Source organism: Chelonoidis abingdonii, chromosome 10 (assembly GCF_003597395.2).
Source record: "Chelonoidis abingdonii isolate Lonesome George chromosome 10, CheloAbing_2.0, whole genome shotgun sequence".
In the NCBI taxonomy this organism is placed as follows: Eukaryota; Metazoa; Chordata; order Testudines; family Testudinidae; genus Chelonoidis; species Chelonoidis abingdonii.
Genome location: NC_133778.1, coordinates 659717 through 683757, shown reverse-complemented (window position 1 = coordinate 683757; position 24041 = coordinate 659717). Strand labels below are relative to the sequence as shown.

The window sequence follows — 24041 nt, the reverse complement described above, 5'->3', positions numbered from 1 at the left end:
GAGCAGCACAGCCACAAGTACCTTGACAAGCGAAGACTGCTGTGAATCAAATCAAACTCTTACCACTTCCTCTACATAAGGGTTGTTTCAAAATGCATATGACACCATGGAGTTCAATTTTAAAAAGCTAGTGTTGAATGTTGAAAATTCAAATAAAGAAACAAGGCAGTAAAATGAGTTAAATATTGCTGTTAAAAACCCAATATGCATACACACACATCTGATTTTTGGCCTGATTTTCATTCTTACTTCACCTGTTTTACAGCTGTGAGGCTTCAATGGAGTAACAGCAGTTTAAATCAGGAGCAACTCCATGGAAGTTAATGGAGCTATATTAGTGTACTGCTAGTGCGATATGAGGATCAGTCCCAGTCGAGTAAGATGCTTTTCTCGTTTATTTCATTTTTGGAATTTCTTCCAAACCACTGTGAGAGAATATCTTAATTCTTTGATTCTAGGGATTCATTAGGAATATTTTCATTCCACTCTCTTCCCCCACAATCCAGTGAGGTGACCATTTCTCATGCATGGGTCTATAGTGCATGTTTGAATCAACTGCAGACAACGCAATGTCTTCTATTACGCAGGTGAGTGAAGGAGAAGCATGTCATCTAAAGTGAAGGTAATCAATGAAAATGACCTAGAATAATTCCAGAAAGCACTTAGGACAGGAAGTGGAACTTTACTGCACTAGTACATTGTTGTCCTGTGGCACCTGATAGACTAACAGAAGTATTGAAGCATAAGCTTTCATGGATGAATACACATACGTCTGACGAAGTGGGTATTCACACACCAAAGCTTATGCTCCAATACGTCTGTTAGTCTACCAGGTGTCACAGGACTCTTTGTTGCTTTTGACAGAGCCAGACTAACACAGCTAACCTTCTGATACTAGTACATTGTTGTGGTGCCCAACAGCACTGCTCTAGTTTGGGATCAGGCTCAGAATTTCAACTAGAAACCCCATTCGCAGGAAGTTTAATTTGGCCATAACAATTAGCTTCAAATTTAAAACTAGTACATAAGCTCTCAGCCCAACTGCCAATATTTTAAAATGTCTGGTTTAATTTTAGTCAAAGAACGACTATAATAATTTGTCATCTGATGGAGAAGACGACAACATGATGATGTGAGTAGTCCACAGACTCCTACAGAGATTCCTGCTAGACCTGGCATCCTACCTACTATTTTAATGTTTTTTCTAGTCTCTACTGCTTCACAAAAATATTTTAGCCTCATCTCTAAAGGACTTAGCCACCTGGACCAGTAACTCCCAAAATTGCCTGCAGTCATCAGGAGGCAACAGATGCAGACACAGTGATATCAATACAAGCTATGGAGGCTCTGCAGCTTCTGTTCAGTTGTGACCACTTGATTGATATCACAACCTATTTCCTCTTCATCCAATTCTAGCATATCTATGGGGGGAGAGATAGCGCAGTGGTTTGAGCATTGGCGTGGTAAACCCAGGATTGTGAGTTCAATCCTTGAGGGGGCCATTTGGGGATTGGTCCTGCTTTGAGCAGGGGGTTGGACTAGATGATCTACTGAGGTCCCTTCCAACCCTAATAATCTAGGATATCATCATGGATGGTGGATAGATGCAAAAGAGCAAAAGGTGGCAATGGAAAGAAAAATAATTGCACATCAGCCCTTTTAAGAAAGGCTGAAGGTCAACTAAACTGGATTCCAAGCAGCTTCAACTCCAAACATCTGCTTAGTTGAAGGTTTCCGCATTGCCACTATGTCACAGGAGAATCTGTTGGCTTCAAGAAGGCACCTGAGTCCTCAGCACCAATGACACCCCAACAGTGACAGACTCTCATTAAAAAGCCAGCTTCCTGGATGCTGGAGCATCCCCAAAACTAGGGCCACAGTGACATACCTGCTTTAGCATCCCACAACTTTATATTAATCTAAAACAATTAAAAAAAAATCACTGCAATCCTCAGGTAACAGACTCCCATCCATGCTGGAACTAGGTGTGCTGCCGCACCCCCTGGCTTAAAGTGGTTTCCATTATATACAGAGTTTACACTTTGTTTCAATAGCTCTCAACCCCCAACTACAAAAACTGTTTCATCTCCACTGCAGACTCCCAGAGCTCAGTATGAATTAATATATTCTAAAACTTTAAACAACCAGCTTGACAGAGCTTTTGTATTGCTTTGCAATATTTACCTCTTTATCTGGCTCAGTTTTGGTGTCTTTAGAAGATCTCTCTGTTTTCTTAGGTAAAGTATCCTCAGATCCTGTGGACTGAAGAGAAACAGCTGCTATACATCTAACAACTGTGATACTTTATATCAATATATGACCTACATTAAGCCACTTAAAGGAAAAACCTTGATGACAAAAATCAATGTACCGTAATGCTGAGTGTAATAATGAGGCAAGTTTCTTCTTATCGGTCTTCTTTTAACTGATATCCCCTAGCCATTACTGGTGCAAGGGTCACCCTTAGGACAAAGGGAGTTCTCTGATGGTGGAGTTTTGGTGGAGCGCAGTGCCTGTATAAAACCCCAGATGGCACCACACGCCTAAGTATGCTTCCGCTGATAACAAACAACTAAACCTTTTAAGATGTCACCTTTTCTGAGCAATCCCAGGAGGGAAAATAATTCTCCAGATTGGGGGGACATGTATCTGTAAATTATCTTCTCACACACAAAAATTAACCTGTCCTCTCACTCCAGATGTCCCCTAATCTAGAGTCACTATTGGCAAATGGCAAGCAGCGGAAGAAAAATAGAAGCTGGGAAAGATTTAGAGAAAGTTAGCAGGACCCAGCATCCAGAAAGCCACAGCTTGAGTGATGAAGTGAAAAACAATGAGGAGATGGAATTTAAGACAGTTACTAGTTCTAGACAAGAGAAGACCACATACAGGGAGTAATGGCTGGGAATATGTCCCTTGTCTGAGAGAGAACTAACAAGTGTGTGATCCATTACAGAGTCATAGATTTCAAGGCCAAACAGGACCAATAGAAGACAGGCCAGAGGATTTCCCCAAATTAATTCCTAGAGCAGATTTTTTAGAAAGAAACCTAATCTTGATTTAAAAGTTCCCAGTGAGGGAGAATCCACCACAATCCTTGGTAAATTGTTCCAATGGTTAGTTACCCTCACTGTTAAATATGTACACCTTATTTCCAGTCTGAATTTGTCTAGCTTCAACTTCCATTCATTGGATATTATACCTTTCTCTGCTAGATTGAAGAGCCCATTGTTAAATATTTGTTCCCCTGTAGGTACTTATAGACTGTAATCAAGTCACCTCTTAACCTTCTCTTTGTTAAGTGCTAAACAGATTGAACTCCATGAGTCTATTACTATAAGGCATGTTTTCTAATCTTTTAATTAGGGCTGTCAAGCGATTCAAAAAATTAATCGCGATTAATCGCACTGTTAAACAATAATAGAATACAATTTATTTAAATATTTTGGATGTTTTCTACATTTTCAAATATATTGATTTCAATTACAACACAGAATACAAAGTGTACAGCAATTCATACAGCTCACTTTATATTTATTTTTCATTACAAGTATTTGCACTGTAAAAAACAAATAGTATTTTTTAATTCACTTAATAGAAGTACTGTAGTGCTATCTCTTTATCATGAAAGTTGAACCTACAAATGTAGACTTATGGACCAAAAAAACTGCATTCAAAAATAAAACAAAGTAAAATTTTAGACCCTGCAAGTCCACTCAGTCCTACTTCTTGTTCAGTCACTCACTCAGATGAACAAGTTTGTTTACATTTGCAGGAGATAATGCTGCACGCTTGTTGTTTACAATGTCACCAGAAAGTGAGGTGAATTGAAAAATACTATTTTTGTTTATAATTTTTACACTGCAAATATTTAGAATCAAAAATAATATACATTTTGATTTCAATTACAACACACAATACAATATATATATGAAAATGTAGAAAAACATACAAAATATTTAATAAATATTTAATAAATTTCAATTGGCATACTATTGTTTAACAGTGTGATTAAAACTACAATTAATTTTTTTAATCGTGATTAATTTTTTTGAGTTAATCACATGAATTAACTGTGATTAATTGACAGTCCTACTTTTAATCATTTCTTGTGGTCCTTCTCTGAACCTTCTTACATTTGTCAACATCCTTCTTGAATTATAGACATCAAAACTGGACACGGTATTCCAGCAGCAGCTACACCATTGCCAATATAGCAGTAAAATAATGTTTCTACCCCTGATTGAGATTCCTCTGTTTACGCAGCCAAGGGATTTCACTAGCCCTTCTGGCCACAGCATCAGACTGGAAGCTCACGTTCATGTTCAGACTGGAAGCTCACCGTCAACTACCATCCCTAAATCTTTTTCAGAGTCACTGCATCCCAGGATACAGTCTCTCATCTTGTTAGTATGGCCTGCATTCTTTGTTCCTAGATGTATACATTCACATTTAGCATATTAAAATGCCATATTGTTTGAACTGGATTGCTTGGTAACCTGAGTGCAAACGATCTGTATCAGTGACCCGTCCCCACAATTATTTACCTGTCCCCAATTTTTGTCTTATCTGCAAGCTTTATCAGTGATAAAATAGCATAGCACTGAGAACTAATTCCTCTGGGACCCCACTAGAAAGGCACATATTGGATGATGATTCCCCATTTTGAGACTTATCTGTCAGCTTTTAAGCTATTTAATGTGTACCATGTTGACTTTATTTCATTCTAGTTTTTAAATCAAAACGTCATGCAGTACAAGTCACATGACTTACAGAAGTCTATTACATCAACATTATTACTTTCATCAACCAAACTTGTAATCGGATCAAAAAGATCTATCAAGTTAGCTTGACAGGATTCGATTTCCATAAACCCATGTTGATTGGCATGTAGTAATGGACCAATACTATTGTTAGGATTCTTTTTGTTCCTAATATACTTTTAAAAACTCCTTATTGTCCTTAACTCTGCCAACAAAATAGATTTCTCCTTGTGTCCTTTGGCGCCCCATATAAATTTTCCACAGTTCCTGTATTTATATTCATTGGTATATAAGTAACTAAAGAATTTATTCTTTTCATGTCCTTTGGTTCCTTACATCCTGCTGGACCTAACACCCACGCAGGAGGGAAATGGTTTGACGCTGGTGGACTTCCTTTCAGCCCTCCCAGGAAGAACAAAGCTGGAACCAAGCAAACAAGTCTAAAGACAGCCAGCAACAAGAAAGAAAGGCCAAATGGGCCAAGCTTCTACACTAACTGCCCTACTGCCATTCAGAAAAGCAAATGCCAATTTGATGATCAGGAAGTACAATAAAGAACCTAATGGCTCAAATTAAGGTATCATGGAGGAGGTGGGATTTCCACAAAGACCTGATATTATCAAGGCTTTCTAGCACCTAGTAGTATTCAGCTATTTTACCACTAGGGGATTTAAGTGCTAATGGTCCCAAGTCAGTGTTTCTCAAACAAGGGGTCTCTACCCATAAGTGGGTCGTGGGAAGGTTGTAGATGGGTCACAGGGCCCTAGGCAAATGTGCATCTCTCCCTGCTCCAAGCACTGCAACCTGACACGCGGCGTAACCACTGGACGACAAAGCCAGTTCCATGCGACAGGAGCCACCTCTGCAGGCTGAGTGCAGGAAAGGCTCATTATCCATCCCCCACCTCCTCCAGGGCATCCCTCTATACCTGGCTGGGATCAGGGTTGCTGTGCTGGGATGGAAGGTGCATATATGTAATGGTCGGTGGCAAAAGACAAAATCCAGTTGGTGGGTCACATCAGTAAAAAGTTTGAGAACCACTGCCATGTGTTATTCCTTCTGGAGAAACAAACTTCAGAGGCAGAGGGGTAGCTGTGTTAGTCTGGATCTGTAAAAGCAGCAGAGAATCCTGTGGCACCTTATAGACTAACGGACGTTTTGGAGCGTGAGCTTTCGTGGGTGAATATCCACTTCGTCTGACTTCGTATTCACCCACGAAAGCTCACGCTCCAAAATGTCTGTTAGTCTATAAGGTGCCACAGGATTCTCTGCTGCTTTTGCAAACTTCAGAGGGAACATTTCCTCTAATGGCACTCCAACAGGTGTTGGTGTGTAATTGGAGATTTAATTATTACACCATCTACTCCACTCTCTTCATAAATTTTGTTTTTTTTCACAAAAACATCAGGATATCTGCCACTAGCAATTACATGGACTGATTTATCAGTGAGAAGAGAGTCAGCTCAAGAGAGTCAGGTCTGTAAAGACAGTCACCATTGTCAGATCCAGGAAAGAAGCAATCTGGAGTACATTTTTGTCCCTGACACAGTAGTAGCAGCCGAAAGATTTCTTGACTGAGGACCAGAAGTAAACAATCTAGAATGGGCAATAGCTTCCCAGAGAAAAAATATGTGATAAATCAGAGGCAGCAGCTATTGGTTTGTGTTCTGCAGTTTAATAACGAGAGCCTTTTCCCCCCAGCAATCATTTTAGCCAAAAGAGAAAGTAGTCCCCTCCTTCTGTATATCTGAATTGTTGCAGGACTGTTTCTTTACTGAGACTATGCTCTGTCTACAAGGACTCCAATATACCACAAAAATATTTTCAACAGCTGCCATTTGTAGGGAGGATGCTGGTTATGTGGTTGCTTCCAGGACCCAGATGCCCAAGATCCTCTTAGCTAGACCACTCAATGCTTCAAATGAGATGCAAGGGGTTCCACCACCTTCAAGGTTTTGATATGCTCCAAGATGCTTTTCGCTGGATGCCATTTACAAAAGCTGTGAAAAGTCTAGTACAAAGGACATAGTCTTTTTAAGCATCAATAAACAGAATCCAGGATCCACACTACAGCCCCTGGAGCTGCCTCTGCAAAGCAGCATTCAGCTGGAGGCATGCAGAGTGTGTACGTGTGCATGCAATCACAATCCATGTTAAGTGCTACAACAAAGGGAGAGAGAGAGGAAATGGATTTTGAAGACAGGAAAGAGTCTCCATTACTTTTAATTTAATGAAGTAAGCAGGTTTTTGCTTAGTGAAAACAAAGGCACTTAAGAATCGTTAAATTAACCACAGACAACCAAGAATGCCAGATGAAGATATGTGCAAACATGATATAAAGACACAGACTCAAGCAATACCACAGGGATGAGAACACGTTAGTAAGGGACCCTTTTTTCCAAAAAGAGTGTTTGTTTTACCTTTTTTTCTGCTTTATCCGTTCCTTGTTCTTTCAAGCGTTCCCCATCTTTGCCTCGTTCCCTTCGTCTGTCCCTCTCTCTCTCTTTCCCCCTATCTTTGTCTTTCTCACGGTCTTTGTCCCTGCCCTTCTCTTTGTCCCTTTCTTTCAATTTTTCCTTTTCTTTTCCTCCTTCGTGCTTTCTTTCCTTCTCCCGTCCTTTATCATGTTGCAGCTCTTTTTCTCGTTCCATCTCTCTTTTTTCTTTGTCTCTACTTTTTTCTGTTTCTCTTCCTTGTTTGGATGTTCTGTTCTTGCTTTTCTCTCTTTCATGTTTTTCACCTTCTCTAAAATTGTCTGCTTCAAGGTCTTTGTGCCTGTCCTCTTTATCTTTATGCTTGTCTCTCTCCTTTTCTTTTTGTTTCTTCTCTTCTTCTTTCAACTCTTCTCTAGGTTTTCTGTCTCGGCTTGTACTTCTATCTTTTATTTCATTGTCCCCTCTACCCTAAAAATAGAGTAGAAAGTAATATTAAGCTATAGCACAAGCCAGTTCCATTACACAGTATTTATCATCCCAAAATATTTCTAGTTGTAGTCCATTTTCCCCCCAGAAATGCAGCAAAGCCCACCTCTTTATCCTTATGGCTTTTTTGTTCTTCTGCCCTGGATTCTCTGTTTTCTTTATCTTGAGATTTAGAAGTAGATGGAGGCTTTCCTTTGATATCAGCTTTCTCTCCAGCAAGCACCCTCTTCACAGCATCATCACTCGACAACTGTAGAGAAGATTAAATCCACTGAAAATTAGCCTGTGTTACTTTATTAAGTGCAATCTGCATTTCTAATTCTGCAGTTCCCAGGATGATTTTTATGAAATCTTGTGTTTTATGCTACTCCTTTCATTCAAAGACAATACGCTGATTTAAGTCAACTGCTTTCTTGTGCCTCTTTTTTAATAATTTGACTGTATCCAGCAAAGCTATCCATATATTCTGTGATTTTTCTATTAATATTATATGTTACCTATCCTAATTAGTCTCATTACTACGTTTTTTACCTTTTATCTATAATAGTAACATGGATTATTCTGAAAGTATCTACCATATTATGACTGCTACACTGGTTAAACACTCCTAACCTTACAATGCCACATTTAGATATACTCTGATGTGGCTCCATTTTAACCAACAGACTGTTTCATTTTAAAGAAAGCATTTTTTTAAAAAAATGTTAGGAAACCTATACTGAGGAGGACTTCCAACAGAATTTAGTGACCATGTTAAAAGAAGCCCTCAAGTGTCCCGTTAAATTTGATTCAGCTTTGAAAACTACTAAGCAAACACTATTTACCAGTCCATTTGGGTGGCTGCTAAAGTCAGGTCTCAGTTTCTGCACAACGATGGCCATAAGTTCTGTTATACCAAAATCTGAGTACATATACTGAGGTGACCATACCCTTAGGAATTTTTCTGCTCAACCTTGGTCTTCCTGAAAGAGAACTGGATTTTTAAGATGACTGGAACTGCTTTTGCCCCTCATGATAACTCAGTACAGAGGAGTCAGGCACCTGGGCTACTCTAATTCCCTCTTCATGTACAATTGGAGACGGATGAATTTTTGTGGGTTTTCACATTCAGTCACTAGCATCTGAACAACATTAGTGACATTGGCCTCATTTACAGAAACAGTAAACAGCATGAGATTAGCACTAAAAGTCTTAATTTAAACAGCCCTGAGACCAGAGGATCCTTTGCACACAATACACCAAGTTTGATATTTTCACAATCATAAAAATCAATAGGATAATTATCTCAATCCATTAGTTTCAGTCGACTGAGACTACTTTCAGGATATTGGATCTTGTCAAAAATTCCCAAGGAAATTCAGGGTCAAGAACATTATCCAAGCAATCCAAAGCCTGTTTCCTAGATTCTCCCTCCCTAATTTCAAACAAGAAAGAAGCCAATGCAATTGATTTATCGAAAAGCTATGGGAAGGGCTCACATGCAATATGAACTTCAAAAACTACTGGACTACCAAAAAATCAGTTTGAATCATCCTCATGTACAATCCTTAAACACTACAGTGTTTTATAATAATGTCCTTAAATACTTTACTATTATTACCCCAAGTGTTTTGGACCATTAATATAGTATTTTCTTTTATGAAAGGGAAGAACTCTGCAGGAGAATAGAACCTGTCCATCTGTTCCTGTTCAGATCACTGATCAGGCTGAGGCTATGATTAAGCAGGCCATCAGTGGATAAAGAGCTCAAGAAGATTAGTCTTTTATTTCAAAAGCTCCACAGTGACTATAAGCAAAAAACAGGAATACAACAGGCTATATTAAAGGCAACAGTTGTTTTAAACCCATGAGTTTCCAAGGTTACTAAGACAAGGGATCTAATGTCTCCAGTGCCGCTTTTTTGCATACTTGGAGGAAAGAGTGGCCTCTTTACAGTAAGAACCTTCATTTGCGATTTTAAAAGGCTGAAAGATTTTGAAAAATAGGTGCCTAAAGATATGCTCATCAACTCATTTAGGTGCATAAATGGCCCAATGGTACACTGAAAATCTGGTCATTCCTACTGAGAAAATGCTTGTGGATTCTGTTGTAATTATTAAACCGAAGAGTATTCCATGTTCCCCTAATATGGTGATGATATAGCCAAAGTTTATGGGCCAGATCCTCAATTTATATAAACAGCTCAACTGTAACTCCCATGGAGTTACAATGCTTTACATCAGTTAAGGATCAGGCCATATGTACTTTTAGTTATGTTATACTGCAGTTAACACAACAATACAATTCATATATTGAATAAATACAAACAGTGGATGAGTTTCCATACAGTTTGTCATATCCATGAATCAGTTTAAACTAAATGGAAGGATAAACAAAGGCCCTAGATTTCAAAAGGGCAAGCTAAAAAAAATTAAGGAATTTAGTTACAGAAGAGGACTACACTGACTAACCCAAGGATCTGAATGGAGAAGAGGCTTGGCATCACTTTAACTCAAAGTTGCAGGAACTATCTGGAGCTTGCCTCCTGAGCAAGGGTGGAAAAAAAATAAAAAAAATCATAGGAAAGGTTGCAGATAGGGCTGTCAATTCATCGCAGTTAACTCACATGATTAACTCAAAAAATTAATCGTGATTAACTGTACTTATAACAATAGAATACCACTTAAAATGTATTAAATATTTTTGGATGTTTTTCTACATTTTCCATACTGATTTCAATGACAACACAGAATACAAAGTGCACAGTGCTCACTTTATATTATTTTTATTACAAATATATGCACTGTAAAAATGATAAACAAAATAAATAGTATTTTTCAATTCACCTCATACAAGTACTGAAGTGCAATCTCTTTATCGTGAAAGTGTAACTTACAAATGCAGATTTTATTTTGGTTACATAACTGTACTCAAAAATAAAACAGCGTAAAACCTTAGAGCCTGCAAGGCCACTCAGTCCTACTTCATATTCTGCCAATCGCACAAGTTTGTTTACATTGATGGGAGATACTGCTGCCTGCTTCTTATTTACAATGTCATCTGAAAGTGAGAACAGGCGTTCGCATGGCACTTTTGTAGCCGGCACTGCAAGGTATTTACATCCCAGATATGCTAAACATTCATATGCCCCTTCCATCCTTCAGCCACCATTCCAGAGGACATGCTTCCATGCTGACCATGCCCGTTAAAAAAAATAACGCGTCAATTAAATCTGTGACTGTACTCCTTGGGGGGAGAATTGTACCTCTCCTGCTCTGTTTTACCCACATTCTGCATACATCTCATGTTATAGCAGTCTCAGATGATGACCCAGCACACGTTCGTTTTAAAAACACCTTCACAACAGATTTGACAAAATGCAAAGAAGGTACCAATGTGAGATTTCTAAAAGTAACTACAGCACATAATCCAAGGTTTAAGAATCTGCAGTGCCATCCAAAATCTGTGAGGGATGAGGTGTGGAGCATGCTTTCAGAAGTCTTAAAAGAGCAACACTCTGATGCAGAAACTATAGAACTCAAAACACCAAAAAAGAAAATCAATATTCTGCTGGTGACATCTGACTCTCATGATGAAAATGAACATATGTCAGTCTGCACTGCTTTGGATCATTATCAAGCAGAACCCATCATCAGCATGTATGTCCTCTGGCATGGTGGTCGAAGCATGAAGGGACATATGAATCTTTAGCACATCTGGCACATAAATATCTTGTGATGCTGGTGCCATGTGAATCCCTATTCTCATTTTCAGATGACATTATAGACAAGAAGCAAGCAGCATTGTCGCCTGCAAATTGTAACCAACCTTGTTTTTCTGAGTGATTGGCTGATCAAGAAGTAGGACTGAGTGGACCTGTAGGCGCTGAAGTTCTCCATAGCATTCAAAAATAAAAGGTGTTTTAGTACATAATTCTGCATTTGTAAATTCAACTTTCATGGTAAAGAGATTGCACTACAGTACGTGTATGAGGTGAATTGAAAAATTACAATTCTTTTGCCTTTTCCAGGTCAAGTATTTGCAATAAAAAATAAAGTGAGCACTCTGATTTTGTATTCTGTGTTGTAATTTAAATTGATATATTTGAAAATGTAGCAAGCATCCAAAAATATTTTAAATAAATGGTATTCTATTAATGTTTAATCACACAATTAATTGCGATTAATTTTTTTAATCACTTGACAGCCCTAGTTGCAGACCAAACTTAGGGCCAAGCATCTCAAACCGGTTATTAAGAGAGACCAGACAGTCTGCCTATGAGGAATAGATGGGATGGATCAGCAAGGAAAGATACCTGTTGGAAGTCAGAAAGTGTAGGGGGAAAATAAAAATTGCAAAAAGCCAAGCAGAGTTGGAACTTGCAAGGGATATTAAAACCAACAGTAAAAGGTTCTTTAGCTATATAAAGAAAAAAAAAAAGAAAAACAAGGAAAGAAGAAGTACGACTGCTAACTACTGAGGATGGGGTGGAGATGACAGCTAATGTAGGAATGGCTGAACACCTAAATGAATACGTTGCCTCAGTTTTTGGTAAGAGCAATGAGGAGGTTGAGGACAGTGGCAGTATCGGTAATGGAAACAAGCATATGGATGCACAAATCACCATATCCGAGGTAGAAGTCAAATTCAAACATCTTAACAGGACCAAATCGAGGGGGCCTGGATAATCTCCATCCAAGATTATTAAAGGAACTGGCACATGAAATTTCAAGCCCAATAGCAAAGATTTTTAATGAATCCATAAACTAGGGGGTCATACGCTATGACTGGAGAATTTCTAGTATAGTACCTATATTTAAGAAAGGGGGAAAAAGGCAATCCAGGAAACTACAAACCATTAGTTTGACCTCAATTATATGCAAGATCTTAGAACAAATTTTGAAAGAGAAAGTAGTTAAGGGCATACAGGTAAATGGTAATTGGGATAAAATACAACATGGTTTTACAAAAGGTTGACTATGCCAGACCAACCTGATCTCTTTCTTTGAGAAGATAAGTGATTCTCTAGACAAAGGAAATGCAGTAGATCTAATTTACCTCGATTTCAGTAAGGCATTGATACAGTTCCACATTAGAAATTAGTTAAATTAGAGAAGATGGGGATTAATACAGGAATCAAACTAGTTAAAAGGAGACTATAACCAGTCATCCTGAAAGATGAACTGTCAGACTGGAAGGAGGTTACTAGTAGAGTTCCTCAGGGACTGGTCTTGGGACCAATCTTATTTCACATTTTTATTAACGACCTTGGCAGAAGTAGGAGTGTGCTAAGAAAATCTGCAGATGACACAAAGTTGGGAGGTATTGCCAATAGAGAAGAGGACTGGAATATCAGACAAGAAGATCTGGAGGACCTTGAAAACTAGAGTAATAGAAATTTAATAGTGCAAAGTGAAAGGTCATACACTTAGGGACTAATAGGAATTTTTGCTATAAGCTGGGGATTTATCAGTTGGAAGCAACAGAAGAGGAGAATAACTAATACACCTCGGTCTATCACAGGATAACTATGAGCCGCCAATATGATGCAGCTGTGAAAAAGGCTAATGCAATCCTAGGATGCACTTGGTGGGGTATTTCCAGTAGAGATAGAGAAGTGTTATTGCCATTACACAAGGCATTGGTGAGACCTCTTTTGGAATACTGTGTGCAATTCTGGTCTCCCTGTGACGTTATGAGTGTAATACAGTATCTCATTGAAAGGTGACAGGGCCAGAGAGAGTTAATTACCTCACAGACTGACCTGACCCATGGCCGAACTTTAGAGACTTGTTAGGAAAATATATAAATGAATAGAGCTTTGAAATGCAAGTCTGCATTGTTAGAGGTAGAAGGGTAGGTGTTTGCTCAGGTCTTGTGATGTAAGCAAACAAGCCTTGTCTATTGCTATAGTTTTACTTCAAAGATAAAAAAGGGAATATTAACATTTATGATGATGCTTGAGTGAAACAGTATTATTGTCTATATGTCTCTCAGAAGGTTGTGGTAACCTGTATCTGAACTGTTTAAATGGATAAATTACCCTGCGCTAATTGCCAGGAGGTTTGGGAGAAGGAGAGTTAAGCCTATTGTTTTCTCAGGCCAAAAGGCTGCTGGAAACGTATAAGAACCCTGGGACACAATCCTTCTTCATCTCAAATCTGCTTTCGGTTACAAGAGGGGGAAACGTTAAGCCAAAAGGATTGAGATCCCCAGTCACTGACTGGAGCCAACCTGAATATGGACATTGGACTATAACCTATGGACTATTTCTAAAAGGACTTTTGGCAACTACAGGCTCATCTGTATATTCAAGTCTGTATGTATATTGATCTTTTAACCAACACTTTCTCTTTTCTTTTTTAATAAATTTTAGCTTAGTTAATAAGAGTCGGCTATAAGCATGTATTCTGGGTAAGATCTAAGTTATAACTGAACCTGGGTGTGTGGCTGATCCTTTGGGATTGGAAGAACCTTTTCTTTTATATGATGAGATAAGATTTTCAGTAATCATCATCATATGTTTGACAGGTGTGTCTGGATGGAAGCCTGAGGCTGAGAACTTTAAGGGAACTGCACTGTTTGGACTTCTGAGTAACCAGTAAGGTACTACAGAAGCTGTTTTTGGTGGCTTGGTAAACCTAAGTATTGGAATATCCACCAGCTTTTGGGGTTTGTCTGCCCCGTTTTGTTCACAGTTCACCCTAATTGAGTGACCTCCGCTGGCTCCCACGGGCAGCACCATCACACTCCCATGTTTAAGAAAGATGAATTCAAACTTGAACAGGAGCAGAGAAGGGCTACTAGGATAAGCCGAGGAATGGAAAACCTACCTTACGAGAGGAGACTTAAGGACCTTGGACTTGTTTACCCTATCCAAACGAAGGCTGAGGGGAGATATGATTGCTCTCTATAAAATACATCAGAGGGATAAAAACCAGGGAGGGAGAGGAGTTAAGGGACAATTCTGAGATAAGAAATAGATATTAACTGGCTGCCAACAAGTTAGGCTTGAAATTATATGAAGGTTTCTAACATCAGAGGAGTGAAGTTCTGGAACAGCCTTCCCAGGGAAATAGTGGGGGGCAAAAAACAATTTGTTTCAAGACTGAGCTTGATAAGTTTATGGAGGGGGATGGTATGATGAGATTGCCTACAATGGCATGTGGCCCACCCACAACTGCTATTAGCATTTATCTCCTAAGCCATAGACAGAACACTAGATAGAGAGGGCTCTGAGTTACTACAGATAATTCTTTCAGGAGTCTGGTTGGTAGGTCTCACCAACATGCTCAGGGTCTCTAACTGTTCACCATATTTGGGGTTGTGAATGAATTTTCTCCCAAGGAAGATTGGCAGAGACCCAGGTTTTTTTCGCCTTCCTCTGCAGAATGGGTCACTGGCTGGTTTGAACTAGAGTAAATGGTGGATTCTCTGTATTTTTAAGTCTTTAAACCATGATTTGAAGATGTCAGTAATGCAGCTAGAAGTTATGGGTCTTTTACAGAAGTGAGTGGGTGAGGTTCCCTGGCCTGTGCCGTGCAGGAGGTCAGACTAGATCGGGGTGGCCAAACTTACTTGGTATGACAATCTTCAGAAGTTTGAGAGCTAGGAAGTGCCTGTTGGGGCTCCGGGCTTCAGCCCCATGGGAGGTACCCACTGGGGCTTGGGGCTTCTGCCCTGCAGGGAAGGGGATCTTGGGGCCTCAGCCCTGCAGGAGGCACCTGTCCCACTCCTGTTGAAGCCCTGAGCCATGGCACGCACACCCCATGGGACTAAAACCCTGGCAGGTGCCTTCCATGGGGCTGAAACCCTGGGACCTGCCCACCCCACCGAGCAGAAGCCAGAGGCAATGTGGGAGGGGGACACATGGGGTCACATCCTTCCCCGCCAATTTTTGCCAGGGGTTGCTGGTCCTGCTCGGCCACATGGTGCCACTGGCCTCATCCTACATGGTAGCTACTAGAGCCAGCAGCAAGCTGGGAGCTGCACCTTGGATAGAGGCAGCAGCCAACAGCTGAGAGCTGCAGGGAGAGCCACTTCAAGGAGGGGAAGAGAAGGGGGGTGCCTGGGGGGTACGACTCAAGCTGTTGGGGGTGGGGGCAACCTTTAAATCGTGTGCCCCCACTCTCAGCAGGCACCAGTCATCTCTGGTGGAAGCCCTAGCCCCACCACTCCACCGCAAGGCAGAAGTCCTGAGCTCCCCCCCACAGTCTGGCAGGTGAAGAACGGGGGGTTGTGAGGGGCTCCGGGAGCCTCACTTTAACTGTAAAAGAGCTGGACATGACTCACGAGTCACGGTTTGACCACCCCTGGATTAGATGACCATGATGGTCCTTTCTGGTCCTGAAGTCTATGAATCACATATTGGTTATGTTTAACAAGAGACACTCACAGGACTGAAAAGGTTGGGAACCATCCATGTAAACCACTGACAGTATGATCATACCTTACTGAGACAGCATTTTCCAATTGCTTGGAGAAACTCATTGGTTCTTTCAGGTTCATGTCCAGCTACAATACGTGCCGGCTTCACTGACAATGGCTCCCCTGTTACCATTATGACAACATCAATAGCCTTCTGGAGAAAGCTGATTTTGGCATCTTTATCCTGGGGGAAAAAATTAATGTTATACATTATTAAAAGTCTATTTAACCTCTGATTTGTAGCATATTTACAGAAACTTTCCTACATTATAATTATCCATTATTATTACAAAGCATTTTTGTTTTAGAAATAAGCATTTTGATAATGGATAGTTGTTGTAATCCAAAATTAAAATATGACAGTCCAATTTTTTTTTACAGTACAATCACTTTTTATGAGAGAAACAAGGTGGGTGAAGTAATACATTTTATAGGACCAACTTCATTTCTTGGAAGAGAGATGCTTTTGAGCTTCACAGAGCTCTTCCTCAGGTCTGGAGAAGGTGAACAGTGTCACCGCTAACAAAGTGGGGCAGATTGTTAAGCATAAAAGGTTCACACATATTGTAGATTTCTTAAAATGAAGAGAGTGGTTTAGCCTGGACACTCTAGTTACCTTCTCCTGACCTGAGGAAGCTCAAAAGCTTGTGCCTTCCACCAACAGAAGTTGGTCCAATAAAATATACTACCTCACTCATTTTGTCTCTCTTATCCTGGGACCAACCCAGCTACAGCAACACTGCAAATCATTGTTCATCTCACATACACTCCTTGACTTTGTTTCTAGTATACACAGTGCAACCCACAGTGAGAGAGAGAATCTCTCTCTGACTTCAACTACAGTGCTACCTGACAAACAATGAACATAAAATAGTGCCTTCTGACACACAATGAACGTAAAATTGTGCCTTCTCCCTTAGTTTTCCTTGAGATGCATTTAAATTGGTCATTTAAATGCCTTTAAAATCCAGGCGAGCATTTTTTTTCCAGTCTTTGAGGTACAATATTGAATAGATGAGGGGTTCTCAAACTGGGGGTCATGACCCCTTGGGGTTGCGAGGTGGTTCTGGCGGGGTCATGAGCTGTCAGCCTTGAGCCCACATTAAATTAAATTTTAATTAACCCCCTTGTTTTTAATTTGGCAGGGGGGCGTGTCTCACTCAGAGACTTTCTGCATGAAAGGGGTCACCAATACAGAAAGTTTGAGAACCACTGACTCTGTGGGCCTGATTCCCCATTGCCCTGCCCCTAGCGTAGTCAAGTCCACCAGTACAAAACGAGCATATCATGCTCCTGTGGTAGAATTTTACACCCTCTTTGCACTAATGTAAATGACTGCACAATGTGCAGGGCAAAGGAGAATCAGCCCTTTGTCACTATTGCACCAATGTGGGGCATGATCCTGTTAGTACGTCTTTTGAATACCTAGTCCTGTGGGACTACTCATGAGAGTATAAATTCATAAAGTTACTTAAGTGTGATTGGGGGATTTAATTGCAGAAACAATAGACTTAGGCAGGTTTTAATTTTTCAGTGAAAAGTTAGCTAAAGCTTAATGCCAGACCCCAAAATTTCTACTGCCATCACAAAATGGATATAAACTGGCCATCAGAAAGTTTAGACTTAAAATTAGATGAAATTTTCTAACCATGAGAGGAGTGAAGTTCTGGAACAGCCTTCCAAGGTGAGTACTGGAGGCAAAAGACATATCTGGCTTCAAGATTAAGCTTGATAACCTTATGGAGGGGATGGTATAATGAAATTGGTCTTTGACTATTAGCGGTAAATATGCCTAATGGCTTGTGATGGAATGTTAGATGGGGTGGGATCTGAGTTACTACAGAGAATTCTTTCCTGGGTGTCTGGCTGGTGAGTCTTGCCCACATGCTCAGGGTGTTGCTCATCGCCATATTTGGGGTTGGGAAGGAATTTTCCTCCAGGGCAGATTGGCAGAGGCCCTGGAGGTTTTTTGCCTTCCTCTGCAGCGTGGGGCATGGGTCACTTGCTGGAGGATTCTCTGCACCTTGAGGTATTTAAACCACGATTTGAGAACTTCAATAACTCAGAGGGGTTTATTACAGGAGTGGGTGGGTGAGATTCTGTGGCCTGCGTTGTGCAGGAGGTCAAACTAGATGATCATCATGGTCCCTTCTGATCTTGAAGTCTATGACTTTATGATTCTCTGTGCAGACACTGAGTTCTATTTTCTTGAGCTACATATTAAACAGATTAATTAAAAAAATATAAATAAGTATCTTTCAAACAATTTTGTACAGTGCCTGGCACAGTGGAGTTTTGATCAGTGACTGGGCACTACCCACAGTACAAACATCACCACAATACTTTAGAAGAGTCTAGGTTTGTCATAGTAAATAGAATTCAGTGACACATGAATAAGTCACAGTACCTGTTGGCAAGTTATAAAGAATTCCTATATGAAATAAAGAAATTTCTTACCCACCTTAACATTATCAGATTTCATCTCAAAATCTGTGTAAAGCCCATTCATAAAACCAGTCATTCTAATAACCTTCAAAGCAAAAGAAACACAGTAAATTACTAAAAAATACTGGAAAGCTTTTGAAAAAACCTTTTATGAGCTTCCTGCAATCATTTGGAGTGATACTATTGTGATGGAGTAGGGGCTGTCTGGGTGGGGAATGGGAGAGACGGGGAGGACTTTAGGTGAGAGACAGGACCTAGGCCTGTAACCTGAGCCAGGTAGGGGAGAGGGGTGTCAGCTGGACAAAGGGACAGAGGGAAGCTGGACAAAGGAAGGGGCCGACTGTAGGGGGTGAGTCAGTTTCGGTTTTGGGCTGGATATTTGGAATTCAGGGTATCCTAAGCTGGGATCCAAGCTCCCTGAACTCCCAGAAGGACTCGATTGAGGGGTCCTGACTGTGCCTACAAGCTCTGCCGTAACCTGCATTCCTGTTGTCCAATAAACCTTCTGTTTTACTGGCTGGCTGAGAGTCACTGTGAGTCCCAGGAAGAGGGGTGCAGGGCCGGACTCCCCCACATTCCGTGACAACTATTTCATGCTGAATTATTCTGGGGGCAGTTTTAAAGATCTTCCCTATTGCAATGATCACTTCTTTAACGTATTTCAATAAGCCATTTAAAATTTTGTCAATTATTACATCTCAGCAGTAGAGAAGATTCGTGCATCCACTTTTTTTTTTTAAATAGGAAATTAAGGTTCATGCACCCACAAGGCTCTATGTTTTAACTACAATCTTGATTTATTCTGTTACTGCCTAACTTGTTGGTGGCTGATTTCTTTATAGACATGCATAGACTATGAGTTCAGAGAATTACAAATTTTCTGGTGAGTAATCCATTTTTCTTTCAAGAAAAGTAAAAAAGCATAAGCTCTGTGAACATCTTCCAGTTTGTAGACGTGCTTACCTCCTTTTATTAAATCTGTCAGAAGATAATATAGTAGACGTTCATTAGTAGCAACATATCGGTGCCTTTTGCTATGTTGCTCCTAAGCAGCTGTTACGGTTATGGAGAGTGCCGACAATTCACAGTAGAGAAATGTTCCCAGGAGAAAGTTGCGCATAAGTAAGGCTATGTTTTAGTCATATGAATTTTTAATAAAAGTCACGGACTGGTCATAGGCAGTAAACAAAAATTATCAGCCAGTAACCTGTCCATGACTTGTATTATACACCCCTGACCAAATCTGGTGGGGAGGCAGCCCAGGGGGCGCCGGGGTGCTCAGAGCAGGGGAGGGAAGCCGAGGGAGCACCATGGATGCTCGGTGGAGGGCAGCACACGGCCCGGGACCCCTTCTGGTGCTGGGGTTGGCGGGGCTGGCAGGCTCCCTATCCAGCTCCTCGCAGCTCCCCAGAAGCGATGATATGTCCTTCCCTCAGCTCCTAGCTCCATGTGCTGCCCACGCCCCAAGCGCTGACTCCGTAGCTCCCCTTGGCTGGGAACTGTGGCCAACGGGAGCTGTGGGGGCAGTGACTGCAGGCAGAGGCAACACGCGGAGCTAGGACCTGAGGGAGGGACATGTCGCCGCTTCTAGGAAGTCTCCCAAGGTAAGCACCACTCAGAGCCCTCACTCCCTCCCCAACCCCATCCCATACACACTCAAACTTCTGCTACTGCTGGAAAGGGGATAAGGAGGCGGAAGAGGACCCGAGACTGCCCCAGCAGCTGCTGGTGTGGCTGGTCCAGAGGCTGCCCAAGCCCCTCAGGCAGCCCATGGGCCGGGTGCACAGGCCACAGAATCCGTGACTTCCATGACAAACCCGCAGCCTTAGCAGCGGTTGCTCTTACAAGGTTTGCTGCAAACAAGCATCTCCTGTAGTACTAAAGATCATTGGCATTCTAAAGACCAAGAACACTTTCTACTTTGGTATCATCTTTCATCGGCAGCTGTTAATATTAAACAAACTGGCACATAAGAACATAAGAACAGCCATACCGGGTCAGACCAAAGGTCGATCTAGCCCAGTATCTGCCTACAGACAGTGGCCAATGCCAGCTGCCCCAGAGGGAGTGAAGCTAACAGGCAATGATCAAGTGATCTCTCTCCTGTCATCCATCTCCATCCTCTGATGAACAGAGGCTAGGGACACCATTCTTTACCCTTCCTGGCTAATAGCCATTTATGGACTTAGCCACCATGAATTTATCCGGGGAAGAGAGATTACTATAGGGGTCTTGCCTGTTATGGGTGTGGATTTGTAATGAGCATAGTGCGTCGGAAAAAATTTTGAGGAAAAGGAGTTAGACATCTTTGATGTATGGTCAATTTACGGTCTTTTGGGACAAATATAGTCATACATGTTTTCTAAGTGGTGGAGTAATTCGTCCAACCAAACTTGTAGCCTCTGCTGTCTGTTGAGTAGAGTTATAACAATTTTTGTGACAAACCGGAAAACGCAGTGGATCTAATTTACCTTGATTTCAGTAAGACATTTGATAATGACGGTTCCACATGGGGAGTTTATAGCATAAATTGGGAAAAGAGAAAAACAAAAATGAATAAGAGAACTGGTAAAGGGGAGACTACAATGGTCATACTGAAGGTGACCACTAATCAGACTGGAAGGAGGTTTTAGTAGAGTTCACTCAAGGGATCGTTTTGGGACACAAATCTTATTTAAATCTTTTATTACAATGACGCTTTGGCAACAAAAATGAGAAAGGCTATAAAGTTTGTGGATGCAGAAAGACTGGGAGGCTATTACGCTAACCACAGAGAAGATCTGGGATGATTCAATCGAGGCAAGATCTGGATGACCTTTGTAAACTGGATGTAAACTGGAGTAATAGTAATAGGATGAAATTTAATAGTGAAAAGTGCAAGGTCATGCATTTAGGGATTAATAACAAGAATTTTGGTTATAAATTGGGGACACATCAGTTGGAAGTAACAGAGGAGGAGGACAAGGATCTCAGAGTATTGGTTGATCACAGGATAACTATGAGCCGCCAGTGTGACATGGCGGTTAAAAAAGTTGATGCATCAGGTGAGGTATTTCCAGTAAAGATAAGGAGGTGTTAGTATCGTTATACAAGGCACCGGTGAGACCTCATCTCGAATACTGTGTGCACTTCTGGTCTCTCATGGAGCCCCTCACAAGCCCCCGTTCTTCAAGGATGAATTCAAACTGGAACAGGTACTGAGAAGGGCTACTAAGATGATCCAAGGAATGGAAAACCTGTCTTATGAAAAAAGACTCAAAGAGCTTGGCTGTTTAGCCTAATCAAAAGAAGGCTGAGGGGAGATATGACTGCTCTTTATAAATATATCAGAGAGATAAATATCAGGGAGGGACAGGAATTATTTAAGCTTAATACCAGTGTGGACACAAGAACAAATGGATATAAACTGGACACTAGGAAATTTAGACTTGAAATTAGAGGAAGGTTTCTAATCATTAGAAAAGTGAAGTTCTGGAACAGCCTTCCAAGGGGAGTAAGTGGGGCAAAAGATATATCTGGCTTCAAGACTAAGCTTAATAAGTTTGGGGGGGGGGTGGTATGATGGGATAGCCTAATTCTGGCAATTAATTTATCTTTGATTATTAGCAGGTAACTATGCCCAGATGTCTGTGATGGGATGTTAGATGGGGTGGGATCTGAGTTATTACAGAGAATTCTTTTGTGGGTGCTGGCTAGTGAGTCTTGCCCACATGCTCAGGATTTAACTGATCACCATATTTGGGGTCAGGAAAGAATTTTCCTCTAGGGCAGATTGGCAGAAGCCCTGGAGGTTTTTCGCCTTCCTCTGTAGCATGGGGCATGAGTCACTCGCTGGAGGATTCTCTGCTCCCTGAGGTCTTTAAACCAAGATTTGAGGACTTCTATAACTCAGACATAGGTCAGAGGGTTGCTACAGGAGTGGGTGGGTGAAACTCTGTGGCCTGCGTTGTGCAGGAGGTCAGACTAGATGGTCCCCACTGACCTTAAAATCTATGACTCTAATAAGTCTGATGAAGATGGGCAAAAACTCTTGCCCTCACACATGTGAAAAGGGAGGCAGAAGCATGGCACAGATACTGACTGCAAGGACGAAAGGGGTTTCTCCTTGCTGTAACAACTCCCGGCCCCTGCAGCAGGCGGACAGCTACAATTCTTCTGTCAACCTAGTTGTGTCCACAGCAGGGGTTAGGTCGCCCTAACTACACTGCACAGGGTGAGAAATTGTTCACAGCCCTGAGCGATGTAGCCAGGTTGCCCTAAGTTTTAGGAGTCTGAGACCAGGCCTAGATGAGTGGCCCATGGCCACACTGCAGGCCAGCGGATGTACCGGAACTAAACCCAGGTCTCCTACAGGGAGCAGCCCCTGCTCCAGCCACCGGGTCAGGAGGCCGCCCCGCAGCTGTAGGGCTCTCCGCTCTCCCCAGGGGGCTGGGCTCTACTTACACGCCCCCCCTTGGCCTTAGCAGCCTGGAGCCAGACTCCCGAGGCAGCAGCTTGCAGAACTGTGCCGGGAGGGGGCAGCTCCGATCCGCCGCTATTCCCGGCGCCTGCCCCCGGCTTTGGGCCAGGAGGCTGCCCAGGCCTCCCACCATGCCCGGGAGTCCGCGCCCTGCGCAGGGGCTGCGGGGGCAGGTAGGGGAGACGGGGTGGGGGGCAGCGCACATCCGGGGAGAGCCTCCCTCCGGCGCTGCCCCCAGCCGGGCTCCCCGCCCCGCGGCGCCTAGCAACGGCGTGACGCGGAGCCCGCTACCACCGGCGCCGCCGCCGCCGCCTCACCTCGCCGATCACGTCGTGCAAGTAGCGGAACGGGGGCTTGCTGAGCAGCCGCTCGGTGAGGGGCGGTTTGCGGATCACCCGCCCCAGCGACTCCTGCGTGCGCCGCACCACGGCCCCGTTCATGGCGGCCCCTCAGCACCGCCCGGGCCGGCTCGGGCTCCGACCCCTCCCGGTATGCCCCGCGCTGCCCCCGACTGCGCAGGCGCAGCAACAGAGACAGCTGTTACTACCCACATCGCGGCCCTAGCAACAGGCCGGGACAGCCTGGTTTGGCCCCGCCCCCACCGACTACCCCCGCTCTTAGAGCGGCCCCGCCCCTCCGTTGCAGGCCCGATCCGGGCACCAATGGGACCGAGGGCGGGGGGAGAGGGGGCAGGACGGTGCTGTCAGGTGTGGGCTACAAATGGGGGGTGTGGCATGAGGGTTGCCAACATTTTACTGGCACAAAACGGACACCTTAGCCCCTACCCCGTCTGAGGCCCCGACCCTGCCCGCTACGCTCCCCCTCCCGCAGTGGCTCGCTGTCTCCCACCCTCACTCACTCCCCCTGGGCTGGGCCGGGGCTGGGGCTGCAGGAAGGGGACAAGGGCACTAACTGGCTCTGGGGTGGGGCTAGAAATAAGGGGTTCAGGGTGCAGGCAGGGGCTCCAGGCTGGGGGTGAGGGTTCCAGCTGGGGCTGCAGGCTCTGGAGTGGGGCTGGGGATGAGAGGTTTGGGGTGCAGGAGGGGG

At 42.6% G+C, this 24041-nt stretch overlaps 1 protein-coding gene across 2 annotated transcripts in view; it reads right to left on the bottom strand.

Moving 5' to 3' along the window:
- Window positions 1-23502, bottom strand: part of TRAF3IP1 (TRAF3 interacting protein 1) — a 134099-nt gene extending 110597 nt beyond the window's left edge. The window contains exons 1-6 of one of the 2 annotated variants that reach the window (XM_075069854.1): window positions 23312-23502; window positions 18552-18620; window positions 16113-16274; window positions 7791-7934; window positions 7184-7666; window positions 2185-2262 (exon numbers count right to left, since the gene is read on the bottom strand). In XM_075069854.1, coding sequence (XP_074925955.1) covers window positions 2185-2262; window positions 7184-7666; window positions 7791-7934; window positions 16113-16274; window positions 18552-18620; window positions 23312-23434 — 1059 coding nt within the window. In that variant the 5' untranslated portion in view covers window positions 23435-23502. The remainder of the gene's footprint in view (window positions 1-2184; window positions 2263-7183; window positions 7667-7790; window positions 7935-16112; window positions 16275-18551; window positions 18621-23311) is intronic. The other variant, XM_075069852.1, reaches the window with a different exon arrangement.
- Window positions 23503-24041: the final 539 nt, after the last annotated feature.